The sequence below is a fragment of the Chlamydotis macqueenii genome, chromosome 3 (genome assembly GCF_036417535.1).
Source record: "Chlamydotis macqueenii isolate bChlMac1 chromosome 3, bChlMac1.mat, whole genome shotgun sequence".
In the NCBI taxonomy this organism is placed as follows: Eukaryota; Metazoa; Chordata; class Aves; order Otidiformes; family Otididae; genus Chlamydotis; species Chlamydotis macqueenii.
Window position 1 is genome coordinate 96,808,403 of NC_141558.1, and position 23,204 is coordinate 96,831,606.

Here is a 23,204-nt window from a genome sequence, read left to right on the forward strand (position 1 = left end):
CTATATTTTTGTTGACTTCAATGCCATAATTTTGCCTCTAACAAAAAAACTCCAAAGCTAAAAAAAAAAAAAAAAAAAATATTGCTGCACTTTGTAAAGCATTATTGCTGAAGGTCATTGAGATGAATTTCAATGGTTTACATTTAAAAAAAAAATCATCAGAAATAAAAATTCAAGGACAGAAGTCGCCCATGCTACAAACACTCCTTGCAAATGTTCATTGTACAAGGCCATCATATTTCAGAACCTGAAACACTGAAACATGTTTAGAAGAAAGTTTATACTTAGTGATATGAAAACTAACAGATTGCAAACAAAAAAGCCATTCTCTTCTAAGGTCAAAGAAACCACAAAACAGCATTCAACATCCAAATACAATTCAATGATATGTTATTTCTCTGTTCTTCTGAGGTTGCAGAACAAAACTTTTTAATGGGACTTCTAATATTTGCTAAGAAGGTCCATAAGCATGCACTGTGCTTGCAGTCCCAATGAGGGGAGGAATAAGTCTGTAACTGAAAACTCAGTTATCTCTATTTTTTCTAATGCTAGGCTAATACTGTCAATGCCCAAATCCTGACCCCATTTTGCATTCTGTTTATTTAAGTACAAAATCTCATTTCACAAGTGTTATAGTCAGTAGTTGAACTTATTCCTCACTGTTTAGGGGAATGAATAAAATTCTGTAAGTATTTTAACAGCTAATGGGAGGTCTGTAGCTGCCTGTTTTTCCATTGACTTCTATGGAAATGGGTTGCTTGCTCAGTTTAATTTTCAGAGGCAGGTAGGCATGTAACCATATCCTTAGGGTACCAGCTTTGCAGAAAAAAAAAATAATCAAGACAATGTTTGAAGTCTTCTTTAACAGACAAATATTACAGACACTCTAATCCAAAGTCCTACACTTCCATTTACAATGCTACAGAACTTTTTCAGAAAAGATAGTCAGCAAATGTGACATAGAGACTAGAACGTGACTACCCATGTTGGACATAAAGAGGTCACCAGAAACCTCGATGCAAATGAGCTTGCAGAACAGCTGTAAACTAGATCACTTGGTGTTTTACAATGAGAGAGAGAACAAAGACAGGGAGATGAGAAAGACATGAAGAACCAAGTAAGATTCAGAAAAAGATCAAAGTAATATTATTCTTGAATTAATAATCCTACCCGTTAAAGGTGCAAAGAGTCCCAACATCAAATAAGGAACAACTCTACAGTTGCCAGATGGACATAGTTGGGGAAACATTAAAATGAAAGTCTATATTAAAAATGAGTTATAAATGGGGTATCAAAAGTTTATGGAGTTTAAATAATTATATTATATTTGGCTAGTGTTTCAGCCTAGAATCTTGTTTTCAGCACTAAGGACTACATGTAAATATACTTGAGCCTTGTTAACTTTGAGGGAATTTCTTCTAAATTAATGACATTTTTTTCCACCTGTTAATGTCCAGACTTGAGATAAAGAAAAACACAAAATGGTAGCAGATTTAGAAGACAGTAGATCGAGGTCAAATAAATGGCTGTTGCAGTTAAGTCTTCATCTACAAATACAATAACCACTGGATGTTACTCCTCCTCTCGCAGCTTACAGACCATACAAACAACTATTGTGCTAAAGACGAGCAGTTCACAAAATTTCATTTGAAAGACATTGTATTAAAATCATTAAGTTCCTGAGTATTAATTTTAAATGCTGAAACATATCCTTCAACTGGAAATTAGCCTCTACAACAACATTTAGTGCTAGTTATTTCTACTGCAAATTGAGACAACCACAGCAGTCACTCAAAATCGTTCTTTCTTGAATTCCAGCATCCCATTCTGAACACAGAATATACAGCATATTTATTTGATGTAAGCAAATACATCAAGTGAATATAAAACAGGTGTAACACAAAACACTTTCTTTGACAAACTGGAAAAAGATACCTTACAGCTCAAAGCTGTAAGGATTTGCTGCTCCCACAGAATCCAACAGGCCTTCAGGGTCTCCAAAAAAAAGTAAAATCCCTATCTACATAGTCTGACCTACATCAAATAATGAAACAAATCTCTGGTACCAGTGTTTTACAAGATAAAGTAGAACATTTTCAAGTGACAAAACTAGATTCAAATGAAAAACTTGTTAGAATTCAATGACATGCTAACTTTTAATAGACCATACCCTTCAAAAGAGATGCTGTTTCCCAAATTGATGAAATTCTGCAATTTTCCCACAGTTTGCATGAGGGTGGTTTGATTTTGGTTTGTGTTTTGTTTTGTTTTTTTTTTTTAAAGAATACTAAGTAGACAAAGTTATTAAAACTAGAGCTCCTTCCTGCTACGCATTTCCAGATGCTTCAGAATGTAGGACCAGTTCTTATGCTGTAATGCCATATTATCTTTACAGCAAAGCACAAGGCACAGCTACTGCCACTCACAGACATGGGAGAGGAGCTGAAGTACCCAGAAAAGTTTCTAGGCTTAGGCAACTTAAATAATTAAGAATAGCACAAAGCATTTAAGTCCCATGACTTCCTATATGAACACAACATGGAAAACTACAGCACAAGAACTTTAAACCGCTAAATAACTTTCGGCCCCGCTATGACGGACATTAGTCAAAACGATACCATGTTCCCAGAGATATGGTTCTTAGGGGTTTCATGAAAGCCAGCTGCCTTACGGAAGAGGAACTTCACTTAGTTCTGCCAGGAAAAAAAAAAAAAAAAAAAAAAAAGTTCATTCCTCTCCAGACCCCAGAGAGGCCAGCCAGTAGGAGCTTAGCAGCCAGCCAGGCAATACAAGCAGCTTCAAACCCATCACAGCATATGAAGGCTGCTATAGGAGCTGGCAGAAGTGACCTAGTACTGGAGGTGTGGGCACCCTGGGACAGCCAGGCTTAGCCCAACTGAGACACTGCAGATGTGGAAGGAAACAGAAGAGCAGAAGTTCCAGGAATGAGAGTGCCATGAGGAGAAAAGTGAGATACACAGAACACAAACCGGTAGAAAATATTTTTTTTTAGTTTTATTATGATATAGCAGGTAAGCAGTAATTGCCACAGTGATTTTGACAGAAACAACTCCAAGTTTCACTGCCATTAAAGGTCATCTTGGAATTTTATTTGCAGACAAAGAAAGTTAGACTGAAGCTCATATCTGCTGAAAAGCCATCCCTCTTGTCCCTTCAAACTACCAAAGAAAATTGTAATATAATTTCATTTTGAATTTTCTTGGTAAGTGTACATTAGAAGATATTGAATTTTCAAGCATTTAGTAGCATCTAAGCAATCCTTATAGCTCTACTTGTGATGTGAGCAGGTCTTCCCTCTTCAAAACAGAGCCAAGAGACAAATTACGCAACCCAGTGATTTTAGAATAAATAAAATCAGTTCAGAAGATGGTAGACAGAAACTAGAGCTAAGCCTTTCTCTTCCTCTCCCCAAACAGCCTCAACTTGCTAGATGAAGAAGTTAGAGGGGAAAGTAGCTTTTGTGAGTTCATGAAAACCTATCAATCTTATTGTAAAGGCATTTAACAGGATAACTTGAGCAATTCTGCAGCAAATAACCTATAAGAGCAAAGAACCAGAGATTTGTTATTACTTTTCTCAAGCTCCGGGACACCTTCTCTCATCAAAAGCAACTGATTCAACAGTTCTGTCAAACTGTCTGAGGTTTTAAAACCAAACGATTTCTATTTTTTGACTATTTTTCATTAGATTAGTTTGAAGAATGTCCCATTAAAGTGGATTGTCCAACTGCAGTTTCACTGTTCTCTTGCATGTTTGATTCCTACAAATTTCAACTATTGCTCTCATGAGCATTGTCACATCCATGGCCTTATTCAACAATCAAGCTGTCCTTGACAATTTAAAAAAGTAATATAAACTCAACACACTTCAGAGAGCTGAGGGCTGCACAGGATCCTGGGATGCTGGAGGAGCTGGTGGAAACCATAGCAAACTGAACCCTACTTGCATATCCATCTACAACAAAGGAGTACAGAGTACTTTATCAGTCCTGTGTTAGTACACATAATCTGCACAGAACCAACTTTATGCTTTACTTTGTATTCATGGATGGCTCTATGCCATAAGCAAGATATTCTGAACTTTTTGTAACGTTTCCTACAAGTACGTAAAGCTGCTCCACTAGAGATAAAATGCATCAGTTTTTTTTAAAGCAGAAGTACTGCACGGTCTGAAATCAATCCCAGAAACACAAACCTCTGCTTTCTCTACACTACAGAAAGTAAAAATCTTGCATACTCTATCTGAATATATTATTAGCTTTCTTCAGAATACTAAAAAAGAATCAGGAAAGACTGCACTGGGCCCCTAAACAGCTAGAGGTCTCGCAACTAATGGGGTGTCCTTGCCCAGAAGAAAGCAATTTGATTCCTCCAGAGGAAAAAGTTTGCCCTTTCAAAAAGTCAACAAAACAGCTGAGATGTGCTAAAAAGACACATGTAAATATTAGTGTCTAGTCTTGTAAATGAATTCATGTTTTTTATTTTCAGTAAAACTTAAACTTCTTCATAATCAAGACTAAGTTTGTACTTAGGAGATGCAGTTAGGAATGTTCAAGTATTTACACAATTTTTAAGACATCTGCTTTTCAGTCAAAGTATCATTTAATTCAGAATTCCTTGACTATCAATAAACGTTTGAAAGATGTCAAATTTTCTTTCAATTTTTTTCTTCATATTTTAGATAGGTAAAATCCACCTCTTAATCCTTAAACTCAGATTATCTCCTTAATCTATAAAGTATATCTAAGAACATAAGAACTGCTTCTGAAGAAGACATTCTCAAAATAGACCATGTTCTTTTTCAGAGAAACTTCTCATGTCACCTGCACAAGATTTTTACAAAGCACTCACATTTTGCAAATCAACACTAGAGGCCACAGTTACTAAATTTAATTTTATCACACATATCTAAGGCTAAAAGTGTTCTTTACACCCTTGGTTTGTCTACTTCTGAATAACCTTTAAATATAAAGGTTTTTTACATGGACTCCAGAATCAAAGAAACTCTGTTACCAACAAAACTCAAGAGTTACCCCTTACTTTTTTGCTCAGCCCTCACAACCAAGTCTGCTAGTTTTTCTTCCCAATACAGACAACATTTGCATATCTATTTATTTCCCTTTTCTTGCTTTGGCAGAAACAAAAACCTTTTCCCACCTCCCAAAAGGAGCCCAGGGAAACTTGTGCATACAAACCTAGATGGTCATTGCCCTTTAACAAAACCCTGCTACTTTCTGGCTCTTCTGTTTGTGGCACCTTCTCTCCAGATACGTCAATCTGGCATCAGCAAAACTGCATTAGATATGCTGTCCTATAGATCTCAACTCCATAAAATTGCTTGAAGAGAAAAAACACACTTGCCTTTGAGATGCATGCTTTGCCTATCACCTGCCAACCACAAGCCCAGACACAGATCATACTGGTGGAAGGGGCTCCCTTCCCCTGGCTGGAAGAAAGTTTCTGCCTATTTGCTAGGGAAATAGTTTGGTGAGCATGCCTTACCATGCCACATTAAGGGCAGCTATTTTTCCAATTTGTTATCCAAGGAACAAAAATTCCTTCCTAATGAAAATAACTAAGCTAGTACAAACCTGATACATCAGTATCCTACCTAGAGCTGCTTAACGGAGACCACTGAACCACCACCACTAGCAGTCCATGGAAATCACTGATGAGCAGTTGAGGAACGGGTACTGCCAGATCCCTGCCTGCAGCTACAGCCGCTGCTAAACCATTACTATCCATCAGTCAACCCTGGCAGCTTTCCACTCCCACTATGTAAGACTGGAAAAGACTATAGTAAAAGAATGAAGTGAAATCTTTGATGAACAGATGAGTTAACAGAACAGGGCATACCGTCATGATTTGCAGTCATTTTAAATTCATGTTACTGAACTTAATTACTATGGTATATTATACCACTAGCACACCATTGTCTTCCAACGTTATCATTTAGCTGGATGATCAAGAGACAGAATTCTATTTAGCATATTCAATATGGTCTTCAAGCTTCACTAAGATTAAGAAAGATGTGTGAGAAAACTAAGTAGCTAAAGTTAAGCACATGTGCAACAGGAGTTAGCAATGACAACAGTGAATAGGCACATAGGCTGAGGTTATAATCAGAAGCATATTTTTTAAATGCTCTGCCATTACCCACATACACAGAGATGACAACGGTAATCAGTCCACAAGCAGTCACCAACTGAGCTCTAGGTGCTACGCTAAACCACAGGGCTATGAATTTATTTCAGATATGGATTTTGCCATTGTCATCCTAGGAAACCAGTAAGGAGCCACTTTGTCTAAGGAAAGCCACTAAATACTCAAGGTACAGCAGCTCACTCTGAACATAGCAGCAAACTAGGAGGGTACAAGCTACATACAGACAACTTGCTAGAAATTAAGGTGTTGGCCGTGACCCTAAAGGTACGTTCCAAGTGTTCATAATCTTGTGCTATAAACGGAAACACAAACGTAGCTGAGCTAGGTCCTTTCTTTACCAAACAGTGAAAGTATTCTCAGGAACAGTCCCATGACTGAGTCTTGTCTTAACAACCCATGCATGATGACCTTCAAGACACGCTGCAAAGGCCTTTTAAACAAAGTGCTTCAAACTTGAATGAAGCTTTTTTTTGTTTCTACTGGACTACTTAAGGACTCCTAACTGGGGAAAAGAAAAGAAAAGAAAAGAAAAGAAAAGAAAAGAAAAAAAAAAAAAAAAAAAAAAGAGTAACATACTGCTGCACATTTGGCTCATTCAGGACAAAAAAAAGAAAGAGTAGAGATAGCTTCAAACATTTACGGAAGCACATGGATTTCCACTTTCAGGTCACCAATCCAAAACACAACTATAATGGCAAGTCAAACACCTCTGTCCTAGCAAGCCAGCCTTCCAACACCACAGCTGCCAAAACCTTAGATGGTGTTTTATTGACAGATGGACCAAGGATCCATTAGGCGTGAACTGAGCAACTCCCTCACTCTTTCAGGTGCTTCTGTCCATGCCAACGGCTGAAAGCAAATCTGGCAACAGCACAAGAGTTTCTACGGGTTTTAAGCTACGGTCATTTCTGTCTCAATGTTCACTAAGTGAGTGAATTTTAGCAATGCCAAACCCATGCAGTGAAAAATAGAAACACATACGATTGTTTGGCAGTGAAACAGAAGCAGTAGCCTTTATTAAACCTTTCCTTTACAAGGCGCTTGGTTTACTGTAACTTTTAAAAGCTAGGACTACACAACGCATCAGAGTAAAAGAAGTCTGGTGGATTTGCAATTACGGTTGTGCACAGGATTTTATCCCTCTCCACTTTTAAGTGAGCTCCCGTCCGAGAGGGCAGGACTTTGCTCTGCGTGTGCCGCACGGAAACCCTCTTCTCTCTACTTTTCACACCAGTCCGTAAGCAGCTCACAGCCACGGCAATTAACCTGCCGCCAGCCCAAGCTTCTGGCAGAAGGGTGCCCAAACCGCCCGAGTTGCAACACCCATCTTCCCGGTGAAACAGGACTCCCGGACCGTCCCCGTCCAGGCCTGGCCGCCCGTTTCCTGAGCCAACCGCCCGCCGCCAGGCCGCCCCCGCCCCGCGGCCACGGCAACGGCCCGCGCCGCCAGGCCGGGCCCCCTCAGGCCAGGGGCCGGCGCCGCGCTGCAGCCCGGCCGAGGGCCGGGGACCCCCTCGCTGCCGCCTCCCGCAACGGCCCGAGGGCGCCTCCTGACCCCCTAACCTGCCCCCCCCCCCCCCGCCCCCCGCTCCGGACTCACTGTTGCTCGACTTGAGGTCCCGGTGCAGGATGGGGACGATGGCCTCGTCGTGCAGGTAGAGCATGCCGCGGGCGATCTGCACCGCCCAGTTCACCAGGATGCGCGGGGGGATGCGGCGGCCCCCGCGGGCGGCCCCGGGGGGAGCGGCGGCGGCGGCGGCCAGGGCCCTGTTGAGGGAGCCACCACGGGCGAACTCCATGACGAGGCAGAGGTTGGGCTCCCGCAGGCAGACCCCGTGCAGGGCGATGATGTTGGGGTGCCGCAGCATGGAGAAGAGCTTGGCCTCCTGCCTCACGCTCTCCGCCGTGGCCGTGATGTCTTCGTCGGGGTCCTGCCGCGCCGCTTTCACGGCCACTTCGCGGCCCCGCCAGGTAGCCCGGTACACCTTCCCGAAGCCCCCCACGCCGATGATCTCCTGCAGCTCCAGGTGCTGGAAGTCGATCTCCGTCAGACTCCCCACGGGGTCCTCCCGCCCGCCGCCGGCCCCCGCCGCCCCGCCGTGGGGCTGGCGGGTCACGTAGTTGGCGGGGAAGATGCCGAGGCGGTGGCGGATCTTCCCCGCCCACCAGCCGTCGTCGCCGGACACCGCCGCGTCCTGCGACAGCACCTCCACCACGTCCCCCCGCCGCAGGCTCAGCTCGTCCTCGCCGTTCGCCTCGTAGTCGTACAGCGCAGTCCACAACGGGCACGGTCCCCCGCCGGCGGCGGCCGCCGCCGCCGCCCCCCCGGCACCCGGCAGAGCCATGGCAGCGACCTCAGCCCCAGCGGCCGCCAGCGCCGCCGACGCGGGGGCGCCCGCCCAGCCGCATCCTCACCTGCCGCCGCCGCCGAGCGGGAGCCGCGGGAGGGGGAGGGGCGGGGCCGGTCCGGGGGAAAGGGGCGTGGCCCGGTCGCCGCCGCCGCCGCCGCCGCCGCTTGGGTCGGGCAGGTAGGGCGCAAGCGCGCGCGGGGAAGGCGGGGAGGAGAAAGCCGGTGCCCCGCCGACCTCCCTCCCGCCTCCGCGCCCTGCCCTCCGGGGATTGGGCGGCGGGCGGTCACGTGGGGGCCGACCGGTGGAGGCGGGGCAATGGTGGGAGCGGGCCGGCGGGTGGGCACGGACACCTACCTGCCTACGCGCCCGCCCTCCCACGCGCGCAGACTGGCAGGCTCCGGCCGCCGCGGGCGGCGGGGCGCCGGTGGGCGCGAGAGTGAGGTGCTCAGCAACGGTCCCGCCCGGCCAGGGGAGGGGGCGGTGTAGCGGCAGCGCCGGACCCAGCCCAACCCGGGCCCCCGGGCCGTTGTCGCCGGTGTTGTTGCAGGCGTGGCCGGGGCTGGCCCTGCACGGGGCCGAGGAGGGCGTCGGGAGGAGCCCGTGGGCCCTGGGCGAGCCGCGGCGGTCGGTGCAGGCCGCCCTGAGGCGCCCGCCCCGGCCTGCTTTTGTTCCCCTTGAGGCGGCGGAGCAGGTCGAGGGGTTGGTGCCTCCGCCGGCAGCTTCTCCTTTCCTTCGTGGTCTTGGGACTTCACCAGAATAAAACCCGAGCAGTTTCTGAAGAAACCAAGCTTCCTCAGTCCATGTTTCCTCATCCAGCCGCCCTGGCCGCTCATCGGCTCTCCCGTCCTCGCTGCCCTGTGAGAGTCTCGGCTCTGCGTGGCACGGTCACGCAATCCTTCCTGAGGAGCTCGCCTGGAAATAGCAAGTGCTCTGCACATGCTATTTCAGGATAAAGATTTTCCTGATTTTAGGTGGAAAAATCCTATCACTTTCGGAACTGCAGCAGTCGTTTCGTTGGAAGTTAGAGGGAAGTGTGTGGGCTGGGGACGTGCTCTTGTCAACACTGTGGGAAGCGTGATTCAAAGTGGAAGGAGATGTGTTTTCATCCTCGGAGCTGATCATTTTGTGCTGCGGCACCTGTGGTTCTGGAGGGAGCTGCTGCCAGCAGAAGCCCTGAGGCGGATAGAAGAGGCTTGGGGAGGGTGTCAAACCGCACTGCCAGGTAGAATAACCTGGTGTGATGGATGCCCGTCAACTTCTTGTGCAAAAAAAACCAACATCCAGAGCACTGTACAGCCCTGTATAAACACAAGATTTGCAACTGATTATCACAGACTAAGTTTCCAATGTGAAGACAGTCATTCAAAAACATTAAAATTGCAGCATCCAAAAATCGTAAATTCCTGTTTATCCCACAGTCTAAACTGTGTCTGTAGTTGTCCACACAAGGCAAAAACAGAATTATGCAGAAAGTCACTTAATGAACCATGTTAACTAGAAAGAATGCAGAACCAGCACGTCTATCGAGTCTTTTCCCATTTCCTTTAATATGAGAGAATGCCTTGCAGCTATTCAGAGAGATAATTACAAGCCTTTTCCTTATCTGCATATTTGCCTTATTATAAAAGCCATAAAGTATGTTGTAATACAAGCATTCTGCCACACAAATTCCACCTTGAACTTTATCTGTTATCTCAAGGAATCTGCAGGAACTAATTAAGTGTGGAATGTTTTGGGTCAGACAAGGTATTGGTTGCAGTACAGTGAAAAGTTTAAATATTTTTTTAAAGCTATTACTCTAAAGTTTGCTCTCTGAAGTACCATTACCCACTAGCAATTGCTACATTCGGGTTGTTCTTTGTTCAGTGTTTCTGCAGCACCTACCACTGTAGGATCTTAGTATATAATTGCTGTTCCTGAGAGTTCTAATAATGGAAATAATTTTGCAGAGAACACCGTGAAGAGCCGGTGACTTTCCTGGTGGCACCACCTAGTGGGGCGACCGTTGGGAAGAACAGCACACTGAAGGCAAAGCTCTCAGCTCAGTCTGTCCTTGCTTTCTCTCCAGAGAAAAGGGGTGGCATTTTTCATCTTTAGCACTCTTGCAGCTCTCGATACAGTACTGTGCATCTGCGTTGTGTCCAGAACATATACCCTGAGCTGTAAATTACAGGAACCCTTCATTCCTGCAAGTACCGTTATACCAAAAAATGTTCAGTGTCAATATTACCTGAAGATGAGGAAGAGTTGAAAGATTTGAGTGACAGACAGAGAAGCCACCCGAGTAAGACCCCATGTTATATCAACTCCGATGAAGCCTTCACCACCTGGGGCCTCCAGGTAATAACCTATGTGAGTTGGAGGTCTCAAAAACCAGAAGAGAACAAGTTTTGAGGAAGCTTTTCATTTCCACCCTTGCTTATTCACCTCTCTTTTTTGGAGGTGTGCATGTCAATGTTCTTATTTGCCAGTATGTATATGGAAAACAACTCAAGTGGTTTCTGAAAAATTAACAGTTTAATTATCACACATCAAAAGTATTATTGCACTTGATTCAGTCATTACATTTGTGTTAACAAACTTTGTCATCTTTGAAAAGAATCTGTAGAGGGTAAAAAAAAAATAAAATTCCACTCAACAAGGGAGAGATTTAGGTAAGATGCGTACACAGGAGCAGCACGCGAGGCACTGCTGGGACTGGGACTCCTTCATACAGATCAAGACTTTGCTGCTTACCAAGGACACACCAAGCAAGTACTCAAGCCCCGTGGCTACAGATCCACAGACACCCGAGGGTGCCAGCGCCGCTGAAGGAAGCGGTGCCGTTCCTCCCCTGCTCCCAGCTTCTTGTTTGTGCTGCTGTATCATCCCTCCCATCAAGCCAACACAAGCATCCAGCGCGGCCACATCGCCTGCAACATCAGGAAGTGAGCGGAGAGCTGTAGCGCGTTAGCTTACAAATGTGGTCGTTTAATAGCATATGTGTCCTCTTACCTTTGCCTAAAAAATCCGTACAAAGCACACTGGAACAGTGTGTTTAGTCCATGAAACTGCAGCCAGAGTCAGGAAGAATGAAAGCAGGGTAAATTTGTGAAGTAACATGCAAGCTGCTTGACTGCCTCCATTTTGTACATACATCCTTCGCAAAACTGACCGCAATAGAAGTCTATGCATGTTGGAAGAGTCCCTAGAAGGGGCTGACGAGAGACATACAATTGAAGTTCACAGCTATTATCTGATGGCAGAGGGTGAGAGGGAGGGAGTGCTTTGGGAGTGATTTGAAAAAGAAACAAGTGAGGGCTGAGTGAACAGGGTAAGTACAAGATTGTAAAAGTACGATCAACTCTGGTGTTCGCAGCCCTTCCTTCAGGGCTGTCCCATAGGGAAATGCCCCGTGTCCTTATGTCTCACCCTTTGCTGCCTTTGGCCTTCCCTGGTCAAGCTTCCACATGGCTCCATCCTCCATTTCAACTCCACCCCCGTGCTTCACACACCCTCGAGCACCCATACTTCCCCACCCCTCAGGTACCTCTGGGCTCTGCTAATTTGGGGCCATGAAATTATCTAACACAAGGCAGACTGTGTTTTACTCGAAACTCATTCTTGAAAGAAATTGAATGCTTTTTTTTAAATGGCATTTCCGTGCCTGCCTGCCCGAAATACAGCTCAAAAAACCCACAAAAAGGTCAAGGCTGAAGTTGGGCAGAGCAAAAAGCCCAGAAGCCGGTGATGCATCAGGCAGAATTAGCACCCGGCAATGAAAGCAAGGCGGTGGGGGTGACCCATGAGGGGAGCGGCTGCTGCTGCCCCTTTGCCGCCCCTTTTTTTTTTTTTTTTTTTTTTTTTTTTTTGGTACCGGTGACACAATCTCGCGGCCTCCTCCGCGACAGAACTGACCCCCGCCGCCGCTCGGCCCGGCCCCGCTCCGCCCTGCGCTGCCTCCCGTCACCGGCAGCCGGGCGCGGCCCCCCGCACCGCGGCGGGGACGCGCGAGCCGCTGTGCCCGGCGCGGGGGCGCGGCCCGTATCAGCGGCGGCGGCGGCGGCGGCGGCGGCGCTCGGGGTGGGGCGGGCGGGATGCTCGGCGTCGCGGGGCACCATGGGAGAATCCGCGGGCGCCCGGCATGGCGGCGGCGGCGGCGGCGGGCGGCTGAGGGGCGGCGGTGGCGGCGGCGGCGGCGGGGGGCGGCCATGGTGTCGCCGGCGGCGCGGCTGGTGGGGCAGGGCGTGTGGGCGGCGCTGACCGGGGGCTGGTACCACGACCCGGAGCAGGGCGCCTTCACCAACAGCTGCCACCTCTACCTCTGGCTCTTCCTGCTGACGCTGCCCATGGCCCTGCACCTGGTGAGGCCCGGCCCGCGGAGCGGGGTGGGGTTGGGGGAGTGGTGGGCGCCGCGGGCCCCAGGGGCCCGGGCGTGAAGGCAACGGAGGAGAAACTGACCCCCAGGAGGGTGAAAAAAATAGGCGCGTTGGGTTTGCGATGAGGATTTTGTGTCTAAAGGTTCGCGGGGCCGCGCCTCTCGGCCCTGCGGGAGGTGTGGGGTAGGGATGCAGCGCAGGCTTCTGCAAGCGCCCAATGACCCTGGGCACGTTTGTTGGAGAAGTCTCCTTTAGAGACTTCCTCCCCTTCCCAGTCTGGTCCAGTCTTGTCTGCTGAGAAGGGTAAATAAATGGAAAAATCCAAATATCGCATAATTAATATGCCTTGCTGAATGTCACCGGGAGTCACATGGCTTTTCGTGACATGCAGCTCCCTCAGTGCTAAAATTTAGACATTGCAAAGAAATAATTGTCATACCTAGAATTTGGCAGACTTTAAAATGATTTTCCCTGAAAACTTGAAACTTTTCCTCTATTTTTTGTGTGTTTTCCTACTGCGCGAGGAAAGCTTGAAAGTGCCGTTTGCTGGATCACTGCATCTATTCATTGGTGTGTTCTTCAGCGATTGCAGCTTAGTGCTGCTTCCACTGGAAACAATTTCTATCCCTTTGGTTCTCACAGTGGCTCAGCTAAGTTCTGTAGAATTTTTTTGTTGTTGTTGTTGGGTAAAATTTCTAAATAGGTCTCTTCACCCTACATGGTCAGATATTGGCTTGATTTTCAAAAGCAAAGAGCATTCGTGAACGTCTCTGCAATCTCAGTGAAAAGCAAATAATGTATTTTAAAAAATCAATTGGCATACCGTATTTTGTAGCATGAATTGCAGTGAATTCCTGTAAGCACAGCTCATGGAGTTAATGAACCGAGATAACAATATGCTTCCTTCTGATTGATAGGGTCTATTTCCTATGCAAACCATCTTACATTGTAGGATTGACTGTCAAAGTGGTATATGTGTGATTAAAAAGAAAAAAAAAGGTACAGATTAACTTTTTTTCCAGTTGATGTAAGTATGTATCTGAAAGAATGTGTGTTTCTTTGTGGGAAACTTCTGAACTAATAGCGTAGAGGAATGCATGCAGAGTAGTACAAAAAAAAAAACCCTGCTGGATACGAAGATTGTAGGTCAGAGCTAAGGTAATAAAAAGACATTATTTAAAGGGAAGATGTGAAAACCTAAGTTATCTCCTGAACTCTCTCTCGGGCTTAGTCTTTGCCTATTTAGATGGACTTGCTTTTTCTGCAGACTGGCTGACTTTCTGATGAATCATCTGGTTAAATGCAGGACTTGTGCTCTTGAGCTGATGTATTGCTGTGGGAATTCTTTATCCTTGATGAGAATAATGCATTTATTGCGCTGGCTGCTTGAGAGTAATGATGTCCTTAAGTATTTGTTTTCTTGCTTTTAAGTGGCTCAGCTTTGTAAACTTTGTGCAAAACGTATATTCGTGCCACATAGAAACTTGAACCTGCCTTTTAACTAAAGGTTTTCTTGGGGGAGTTTTAATTATAATATCATACTCAATAACATTTGGAGTCATATTTATGTTACACACTTGACACCAATAGTTTTGGATTCAGCTAAAGCAGTCTCTGATGTTTCTTGAAATGGCAAAGTCAAAATAAATCAGAGTACTACTTTTTAAATTTTTCCTTTGCTTGGGATAATCTTGATCACACTTTTGTCAAAGTCAGAAAGTCTCTCTGAAACAGTCTGATTTGAATGAAATGGAAAAACTCATCCAGCTGTTTTTAGATTTTTCACACTGGCTCAGCAGAGACATGCTGACAGTAGTGTCGGGAAGCTTATGGTATCAAGTTGTTTCTGTCGTGTGGATCGAGGATTCAATTCTCTAGCTTTGTCAGCATAGCTTACTTTGGTACTAATGGTTCTGCTATTAGCTTCACCACCCCTGAAAATGCAGATCTATGTTTCCTTCTCTTCCTTTTCTTTCTCATCTATCCTTTGTAGTAGTAAATATACAATTAAAAATGCACATTGGATATTATTTGGAGCATCATTGCTGTTAAAATAAACTTTCAAAACTGTAATGAGATCTCTTCAAACTTTGCTGTGTCAACTCTCAGAATAGACTAAGAGTTGTCTTATTATCTTATTCCACCAGACAGTCCAGGGTTCACAGGTGTTTTGTGCATTAAAAGAGTGGTAGTTGTTACACAAAGCCACTGGGCTGAATTCAGCCCCAGTGAAATGCCAGTGATGCAGAGATGCAACTGTGGGAATGTACTGTACCTTATTTTACAAGCCACAAGAGAACGCCTATCCACGTTTCAGTGAGTACCCAGAATGGCTTAGTGAGCCTTTCTTCTGCCTTTTGTTGGACAGGAAGCCCTTGAACTTACAGGTTTCTTCTTATTCATTAGATCTTCAAATCATGCTGTGATAGGAGAAGTACAACATGGCAGTATGAGGGTGTGGGCACATAAATTACTCAGAGGTAAACTGTAATAAAGTCTACAGTGCGTCAGCTGCTTCCAGTCCCATTTGGCCACGCTTTACCGCACTTTATCTCTCTGTAAAAGTAAGGATACATATACGTCCACAGAAGAGAGCTAAGCTACACTGTACTGACTGTATTTGTTGTGTGGTAGGATGCACACGTACAACTGAGTGTATCCCCCTGGAATTTTATTTTCTACCTGTTTTCCCACACTTTATACTGTGTGTTGGACTTCTCTTAGTTATTGAGTCAGCTAAATTAACATAAAAATATTAATCTTTGTCTCCAATATTATATCTCCCACTCATACCTCTGCAAGCCTGATGGTGCTGGCTGGCCACATATTTATTTGGTAGTTCCCTCGTTTGTGTTCTGAGCTCAGGTGCAGCACCATCTTGCTTTAAATGCCTCAGGTGCTCAAGCATCAGGGGGGATACATGTGGGTCTAATAAATTTTAATAATTCAGTTCAATTAACAAGGTGTGGTATTTTGTTCAAAGGTTGCACACCTTTGTATTAGGAAGTATATACCTCAGTCACCTCTGCCTTTGTGCTACTCAAATAATGTTAATAGGCATGTGAAGAAGACTTCAGCTGTTCCTCTGGGAGCAATCTCTGGGCTGACAGAGCCCCAAGCAAAAGCCCTCCCTGCATGAGCAGGTCAGCTCTGTTGTGTTTGCAGTAGTAAGTCAGGCTACGCTTGGAACATGCCAGCCTGCATTTCTGCCTGTGACCCCACGCTGTTCTGGTGCGATGTGTAACAATGGAAGCTACTGGAAAACAAAAAGTACATTATGGTAGAGTTTTTAATTGGGCAAGAGCAAGGAAAGATAGAGCTACAGCTTCTACAGAAACCTGTGTCATGAAGCCTGCTTTCTAATGAATTTGTATTTGTGAATGTGGTTTTCTTTTTCTAGCTTCTAATAAGATGTCAGCTCAATTGAAACTTTTCCTGTCACTGGGATGGCATTCAAAAGGCCAGAGAGCTGTGTGGGTTCCTTTCATTAATGCAAGAGGTGTGCTGCTGTGACCTTGTCCCAGTGGGGTGTATTGTCTCAAAGTTAGTTGAAAGTAGCCAAAGAATTAAGAAGTTATTCAGCAGAGGGGCTGGAGAGAGATGATGAATACACAGACACATGGTGTGATTATAAAACCTTGTCTCCATAGGAAACCAAGCTAATTATAACTACAGTGCATCAAAAGTGAATCTGTCATATAATTCCTCAGTGGTCTATAACTTAATTCCTCCTTAGCTGAAGCAGATTTGATAACTTTCACCCATCCGTACCTGGGAACACCAACTGCAGTCATATGACACTTGTACCCTTATGCAAGAAGCCCAATTCAGAAAATCGAGGGCTTTCCGTTCTCAGCTTCGTCTTTCTCCTAATTCCTCATGTGGGCAGGGAGCAAGCTGCCGGCTTGTACTATTTAGTTTGCCACAAGATCATAGAATCATAGAATAGTTAGGGTTGTAAGGGACCTTTAGAGGTCATCTAGCCCAAACTCACTGCAAGAAGCAGATTCGGAATATTAAGGATGTACTGGCCTTATACACAGGCAGGCTTGGGACTGTGAGCATGCACGGTGTGTATGTCGGGGGGAAGTGCTGTCTGCCCTGGGCAGGTGGGCAGGGGACCACAGGCAGCTCAGGGAGCAGCTCCCATAGGTCTGGTCACAAGGCAGGGATGAGGACTTGCAGCACTCAGCATTTGCTAAAACTGGCCCTCTTTTCCACTTAGAAATCTAGGAGCTTCCTTTGGTTCTCCCTTGTAGCGTGCTCTATGCACGCATAGACTGCACTACTGGAAGCCTATTTTTGTTGTATCCTCTTGATATTATTCATATAATATTTATTAACCTTTGTGAATGTCGCCTACAGAGTACTTCTTTCCTAGTGGCTCATTCTGAGCTGTTATAATGAGTGGTCTGCTTGTGCTTTTTTAGAGTATAGTTGAAGAGACTCCTTGGAAAGTGAACAAATCCATCTTTTAAACAAATCATTACAGATAATTGCCTACCACTCTTTGTGAAACCAAGCGATTTTTAACTCGTGTTTTGCAAATACATCAGTGACAAAACACAAATTCTTCAACCTTATCCACCAAACTTATACCCTGAGAGCACAGCCTTGCAAGCTCATTCTCTTTCTGGCTGAGATTTGCTAAATAACTGAAGGGTGTGCTTAGTTTTGGTGTATACATAGTACCACAAAGTACGCTTAGCAGACTAAGCTTCAACTTGTAGAAATTAATGTCTGTCTAATGACAGATCGTTAGTAGTACCTACATGCTAAATAGCTTCTCCGCTTTTGTGCAATAGATTCTTTGTATATGAATCAGAATAGTCATAAAAAAGGATGTGCCTGAAAATTTTCACATGTGCATCTTGAAGGTATGAAGTCTCATCAAGCCAAAAGCAGCAGCACAATAGCAGCCTACTTGCTTGTAATAACACAGAAGTGATTCACCATATTCATTTCAACATCAAGATAAATGTGGTGACTTGTTTTAGAGATGAAGTAAGTGTGCCTTGTTCCCTTCCCTTCACCTGTGTGGTCAGTGTGGTTCATTTAAGAATCTGAGAAGATTTCTAATCTTTTACATCCAAATGCTCCTTGACCTGCGGTGCTGATACTTAAAATGATATATTTAGGCTCAAAATAAAGACCGTTCTTGAAAATTAACTTTGCTTTTAGCAAATCTTGAGCATTGAAAATCTTCCTCCCCCCCCACAACTCCCCACCCCTACCCTGCCACAAAGTGTGCAGAGGTATAGTAATGCTCTGTTTAAAAATCAAAAACCTGAGAAGAGATTAAACTCACTGTGAGACTGCAGCTGCGTGACAGTACATAAGGGCGTTCCATGGCTATAATGATAAGGCTTTGGCCCTTCAGTTATAACAGCAAGTGTCCATTGCTATAATTTGCCCCTTACTGTAAGGAAGTATTTGCATATAAAAATGTTGTTAGTGTGTCATGCCTGTGAAAGAACTTTACAGACTATAGTTGAACTGCAATGAATTTTAATGATGAAGAAATATGGTGCTCATCACAGATTAGCAAACAGATCACAGAAAACTGCAAATTAACAATTACGAACTTTAGAAAAAGAATTCAAAGAGGCTGCCTCTCCAAATACGTTTTATTCATTTGTTTTGACTAATCCTGATTAATTATTTAAAATTCTTCAGCAGTAAAGAGACTTGGGGACATGTTGTGAAGTGTTAGAAAACAAACATCAAACTACAGCGTTTTATTGTTAAATCATAACTGAGAAGCAGGGTAAGATGACAGAATTTTTCAAAAGGGGTTTCCTGGTTGTAGATAACTAATGTTTCGTTTTGTGTCTGTATTTTTATAAGTTCATAGCTTAGGAAAGGCTGCAGCTGCATTATCCTGGGAATGCAGTGTTTTAAGAGGATTTACAATGTTTGTCATTTTTAAGATTTTACTGATTTTTGTTAAGAAATAAATAATATCCACAGCTAATCAAAAGTGAAATGGTTTGAAATTTGAACAAATCCTTAGACCTTTTTTGTGAGCAGAACTCAAGTATACTGTATGAAGATGCGCTACTTGTGGTTGCGAAACTCAGTAGAGGTATGAATAATAGACAACAAGGACTAAAGAGTTTGAAAATGACTTTAAAAATTTTAGTAGCATCTTCTCAAAATAAACTGTAATGATTATGTTTTTATTATTTCTTTCTGTAGGCCTTTCCAGCAAATGCAGTTACAGTTTTTGTGTACTGCAGCTCGGTGACAGTCTTCTTCACAGTAATAAAGGTGATCAGTTACCGTCTGCACCTTATGTTTGATAAAGGTGAAGTAGTTCAACAGAAGATCTCAAGGAAAAATGGAAGGCAATGTAAAGATACAGAGGTCCCAAATGGAAACACAGTTCAGCTCTCAAATCGTAGGTAAGGTTTTCATTGCACATTACTGGTACATTCTGTAAAACTGAGTTTGCACCATGGTCCTGCATAGCAGAAATGCCTGTTGACTGTAGGAAAACGCCTTACAGTTGTGTGAGAAATGGCACTTTTAAAAACCTGCTTAATGCTTTTATTTTCAGTGGCTGTGGCTTGCTTGTGGTAAAGCAGGCAGGGCTGCACCTGATTCAGAGGGTGGGGCAGTAGGAGGAGAGCTATCTGGGAGATGCTGAAAGATCCTGGAGAAAACCTAGGAGAAGTTTTCTGGGGAAGGCTTAAATGCTTGCTCTTTACTCTTCCTGCTGCCCTTACCTGCTGGGAAGAGGAGAGGAAGTGGTGTGCACCTGTTGGCAAATAAAATGCTTTAACATCATGGCTTTGAAAGCCTGAGCTCCTGTTGCCTTTGTGTGCTTACAGTAACTTCCCTCTCAGACCATACCTAGATGCATAAATTGTTTTTCCCCCTTATGTTTTATTATTACGGCCTATGATGCTTATGTGGTCCTGTTCATGAGGAAAGCCTAGAACCGCTTTCATTTCTTAGGGGCATTTGGTAGGTATTTATAGTCTCTCTGCTGAGGAGCTAAGTCTTTTCTGCAAATAAACAATCAAAGTCAGTAAGCCTGCTTCCAGGTTGTGATGGTATTAAAGGTAAAAAGGGTATTGGACTGAAGACTAGTGCTGACTTTTTCCAGATTTGTGTATGTGTAGAGTATTTAACTGTAAACTCTTCAGAGTAAATGGAGACCTCTCTTGCTGGTTTTTCAAGCTTGAGTCATACGAACAAATGAAGCTGGCAAGCAGCTTCCAGTGTTCCCAAGCATTATGACAGATGTGAAAAATGCTGAAACAAAGTACATCTGAGGTGACAGCAGCATAGAAATGTCCAAACAAAGCTTAAACAGAGTAGGTTCGTTACAACTACCTACCTGAAGTTCAGCTTCAACAGAGAGCTCTATGTAAAATAACTTACTTTGGGTATTTTTTGGGGCGTTTGCAGACACTACTGCCAGTTCTGTGCAAGCTTAGTAGTATCACAACTGTTTGTGTACCTCTGTGCTACTGCCCTTCTGTGTCTTTACACATGCATGTCTGTGCTGCACCCCTGGCAGTGACATTGCTGGGAGTGCTGAAGTCTGCCTGCATTGAGACTCTTCTGAGAAATGCCTCTTACATGTGTCACTAACAATACAGTGGTTTTGTTTTAGACTGGGTGATGCCTTTCAAGCTTTATTCCTCTTCAGTTCCTGCCAGCCCACAAAGTTATTGCCTATTTTGCAGATGTCTGATACAGTAATTTAAGAGGCTCATCAGTTGTTCTAAGCTGGCTCAAATTTAAATAGAACCACGGTGTTTTCCTGCTCACTGGCTAATGAAATTAATGGAAACTTTTGCTTTCCTGCTTTTGTTTTGGCTACAAAGTAGAGGTAGAATCACTTAAAACTTGTATGTTAAACACATAACTATTCCTCCTAGGAAGTCCTAGGCACAATAGTCCATTATTTAGTACTTGATCAGAAAATAAAGAACTTAATATTTTGACAAGATGGCTAACAGAAGTTTTTATACAGGCTCTGGTAGTTAGCAGGTTGGTTGAACGTGTTTTTGAAGCCCTAACTATGTAAAAAAAATGTAGAAAGGTGACTGAGACTCCCAGGTAAATAATTTTGCATCTTATATACTGCTGCAGAGTTTTAAAAATAAGGATTTTTTTCCCCAAAAAAAAGCCCTCACAAAAAAAAAAAAAAGAAAACAAAAAAGCCCAAACCCACTGTTTTTGACATTTCACTGTAGTGTTGATTTTTTTTTTTTCCACTGAATTTTTGTTGTATTATACCCAAGAAAGAGAACATGTGTTGGTTTTCATTAATAAACCTTGTCCAAAAATACTTGCTTATATCTATGGAAAAGCTAGTAGAAAATACACGTAAAAAGAGTTTGTGGATAATCGAATGCATCCACAAAGGAAGTGATCAACAAGTTGCCTATAACACATGAAATTAGTAATGGATATATGTTTGCCTTAGCTAAAACCAGAAGAACAACTTTATTTTGTGATGCAGTGATTATATTAATACACATTATGTATTGCATTTCAAATAGTTGCTTGATGGAAGATTTGTAAATAAACAGGCAGTTAGATAAGCAATATGTACAAGGGTACAGTGAAAGGCTGTAAAAAGCAAAAATTGTGAAAGGAGTCACATTTGACAGTTACGTGTCTAATGAGGAGCTCCAAACAGCCTTTTGTGCTGATAAATCCATGCGCGTGTCGGGCAGGCTACATTACATTATAAACACATATGGAGTTTGAAGAGATGAGATGACATTGTGTTTCTCATAGAATGCTCTACTTCTGAAGACACCAGAATAATTTTAGTTTGAGGGATTTTAAAATTTATTTGTTTTTAGCAAGTCATCTTGTAGAGAAAGGACATACAAAGATTGGTTATGGTATTTTTCAACTCTGAGCTTTTAGCACCGGAGGGGAAAAACGTGCTGTCACTTTATTGTGCTGTGCTACTTCTTCCTATTCTGTTATTATTCCTTAGCTTCTTTGCAGAACTCACTGTGACCCTCTGTGGTAAGAAGCATTGCTTTATTTTTCGCTTACTTCCTTTTCAGCAATAACACTGGGGATAATGGTGTCATCTGCGAGACCAACCAAAATGACTCTACCCAAACAATTCACAGCAGTTCAAGGGTACAGGCTCTGCACTCGCAGAACTCACCCGGAGAAGTGGTTAGTATGCTGTTTTCTGTAGTAGCATCTTCTTCATGCAGTCCACAGCTTGCCACACAGAGTTTTGTATTGTCAGGTACTGATCACTTGAAGTGTAGGTCTACCCTGAGGAGGAAGGGTCGTTCCGTGGATCTACTTGGTACAGCCCTGCTGTCCATCACCCTTCTCCTAAAGGTTTGCAAAGGTGAAACTGGTATACATAATTCTGCCCTTCTTAGGAGGGGTCTGTTTGCTCTATAGATACCAAATGGCCTTTGTAAGTCTTGCCAAGAGCAACTAATTTTTGTGGCTGCTTTGAGAGATGGGAGAGGCTAATGCAGTCAAAGCAGCCTCTCATTGCCTCAGAAGGGATCTTCTCCTGGAGCATTAATGATTTGGTTTTGTGTAACTAGACTTATGCTTCTAAAATGAACCCAATACATCTCTTGAGTATTTAAAGCATAAAAAACATTATTTAAATCTTAGGAGATGCCTACATGAGGTTAAAAATACACATATGTCATGCCATTGACCATGCTTTCGAAATCAATAGTGTATGAAGTGATGAAGGGGATGTATGTAGATGATGTTATTAAAGAAAAAATAGGAAACACCCATAAGAAGGTTGAAGAGTTAAGTATCCAAAAATTAAGAAATAGAATTAATGCTGTCTATGTAATCTTAAGCCCCATATATAGTGTGATAAAATCTTTAATTATGCAATCCCATGCTATTTTTTCTACAGGACTCCTGCCTAAGTCAGTGCAGAGGATGGTTAGTGATCTCTGAATAAGTAGCTATTTGATACTTCATCCTGTCTTCATATCTCTCCACCCCGACCCCCTGTCCCTATTTATTGCAAACTCTTCAAATCCTGGCCTGAATCAGAACTATTTCCTCATTTCCTGGAGTGTTTTTACCTTTTTGTAGCATCTGTATGATTCACAGACATTAGTAGTTTCCTTTTATGAAGTAAAATATCTTTCACCTTGTTTCTGTCCTAGTCCCTATTATTCTGGTATTTGTCTGTTCTACAAACCCCTTTCTTCTTGGGATCTAATCCAAGTCTCCCACTTCCAAACATGTAGGTTGAGTCTTGTCAAACAGTCACCCATTCTTGCTGCCAGGATACCACCATGAAATTTTAGGAGATAATAATTATTTTCTCTTGT

At 43.6% G+C, this 23,204-nt stretch overlaps 2 protein-coding genes across 5 annotated transcripts in view; one reads left to right on the forward strand and one right to left on the reverse strand.

Annotated features, from left to right (window-relative positions):
• The window catches only part of MAP3K21 (mitogen-activated protein kinase kinase kinase 21), a 40,507-nt gene extending 31,977 nt beyond the window's left edge, over positions 1–8,530 (reverse strand). For 3 of the 4 annotated variants that reach the window (XM_086745566.1, XM_086745565.1, XM_086745563.1), the window contains exon 1: positions 7,786–8,530. In XM_086745566.1, coding sequence (XP_086601692.1) covers positions 7,786–8,530 — 745 coding nt within the window. The remainder of the gene's footprint in view (positions 1–7,785) is intronic. The other variant, XM_086745567.1, reaches the window with a different exon arrangement.
• A 4,082-nt stretch (positions 8,531–12,612) lies between these two features.
• Positions 12,613–23,204, forward strand: part of PCNX2 (pecanex 2) — a 160,949-nt gene continuing 150,357 nt past the window's right edge. The window contains exons 1-3 of the mRNA XM_086743929.1: positions 12,613–12,879; positions 19,093–19,298; positions 21,936–22,053. Coding sequence (XP_086600055.1) covers positions 12,613–12,879; positions 19,093–19,298; positions 21,936–22,053 — 591 coding nt within the window. The remainder of the gene's footprint in view (positions 12,880–19,092; positions 19,299–21,935; positions 22,054–23,204) is intronic.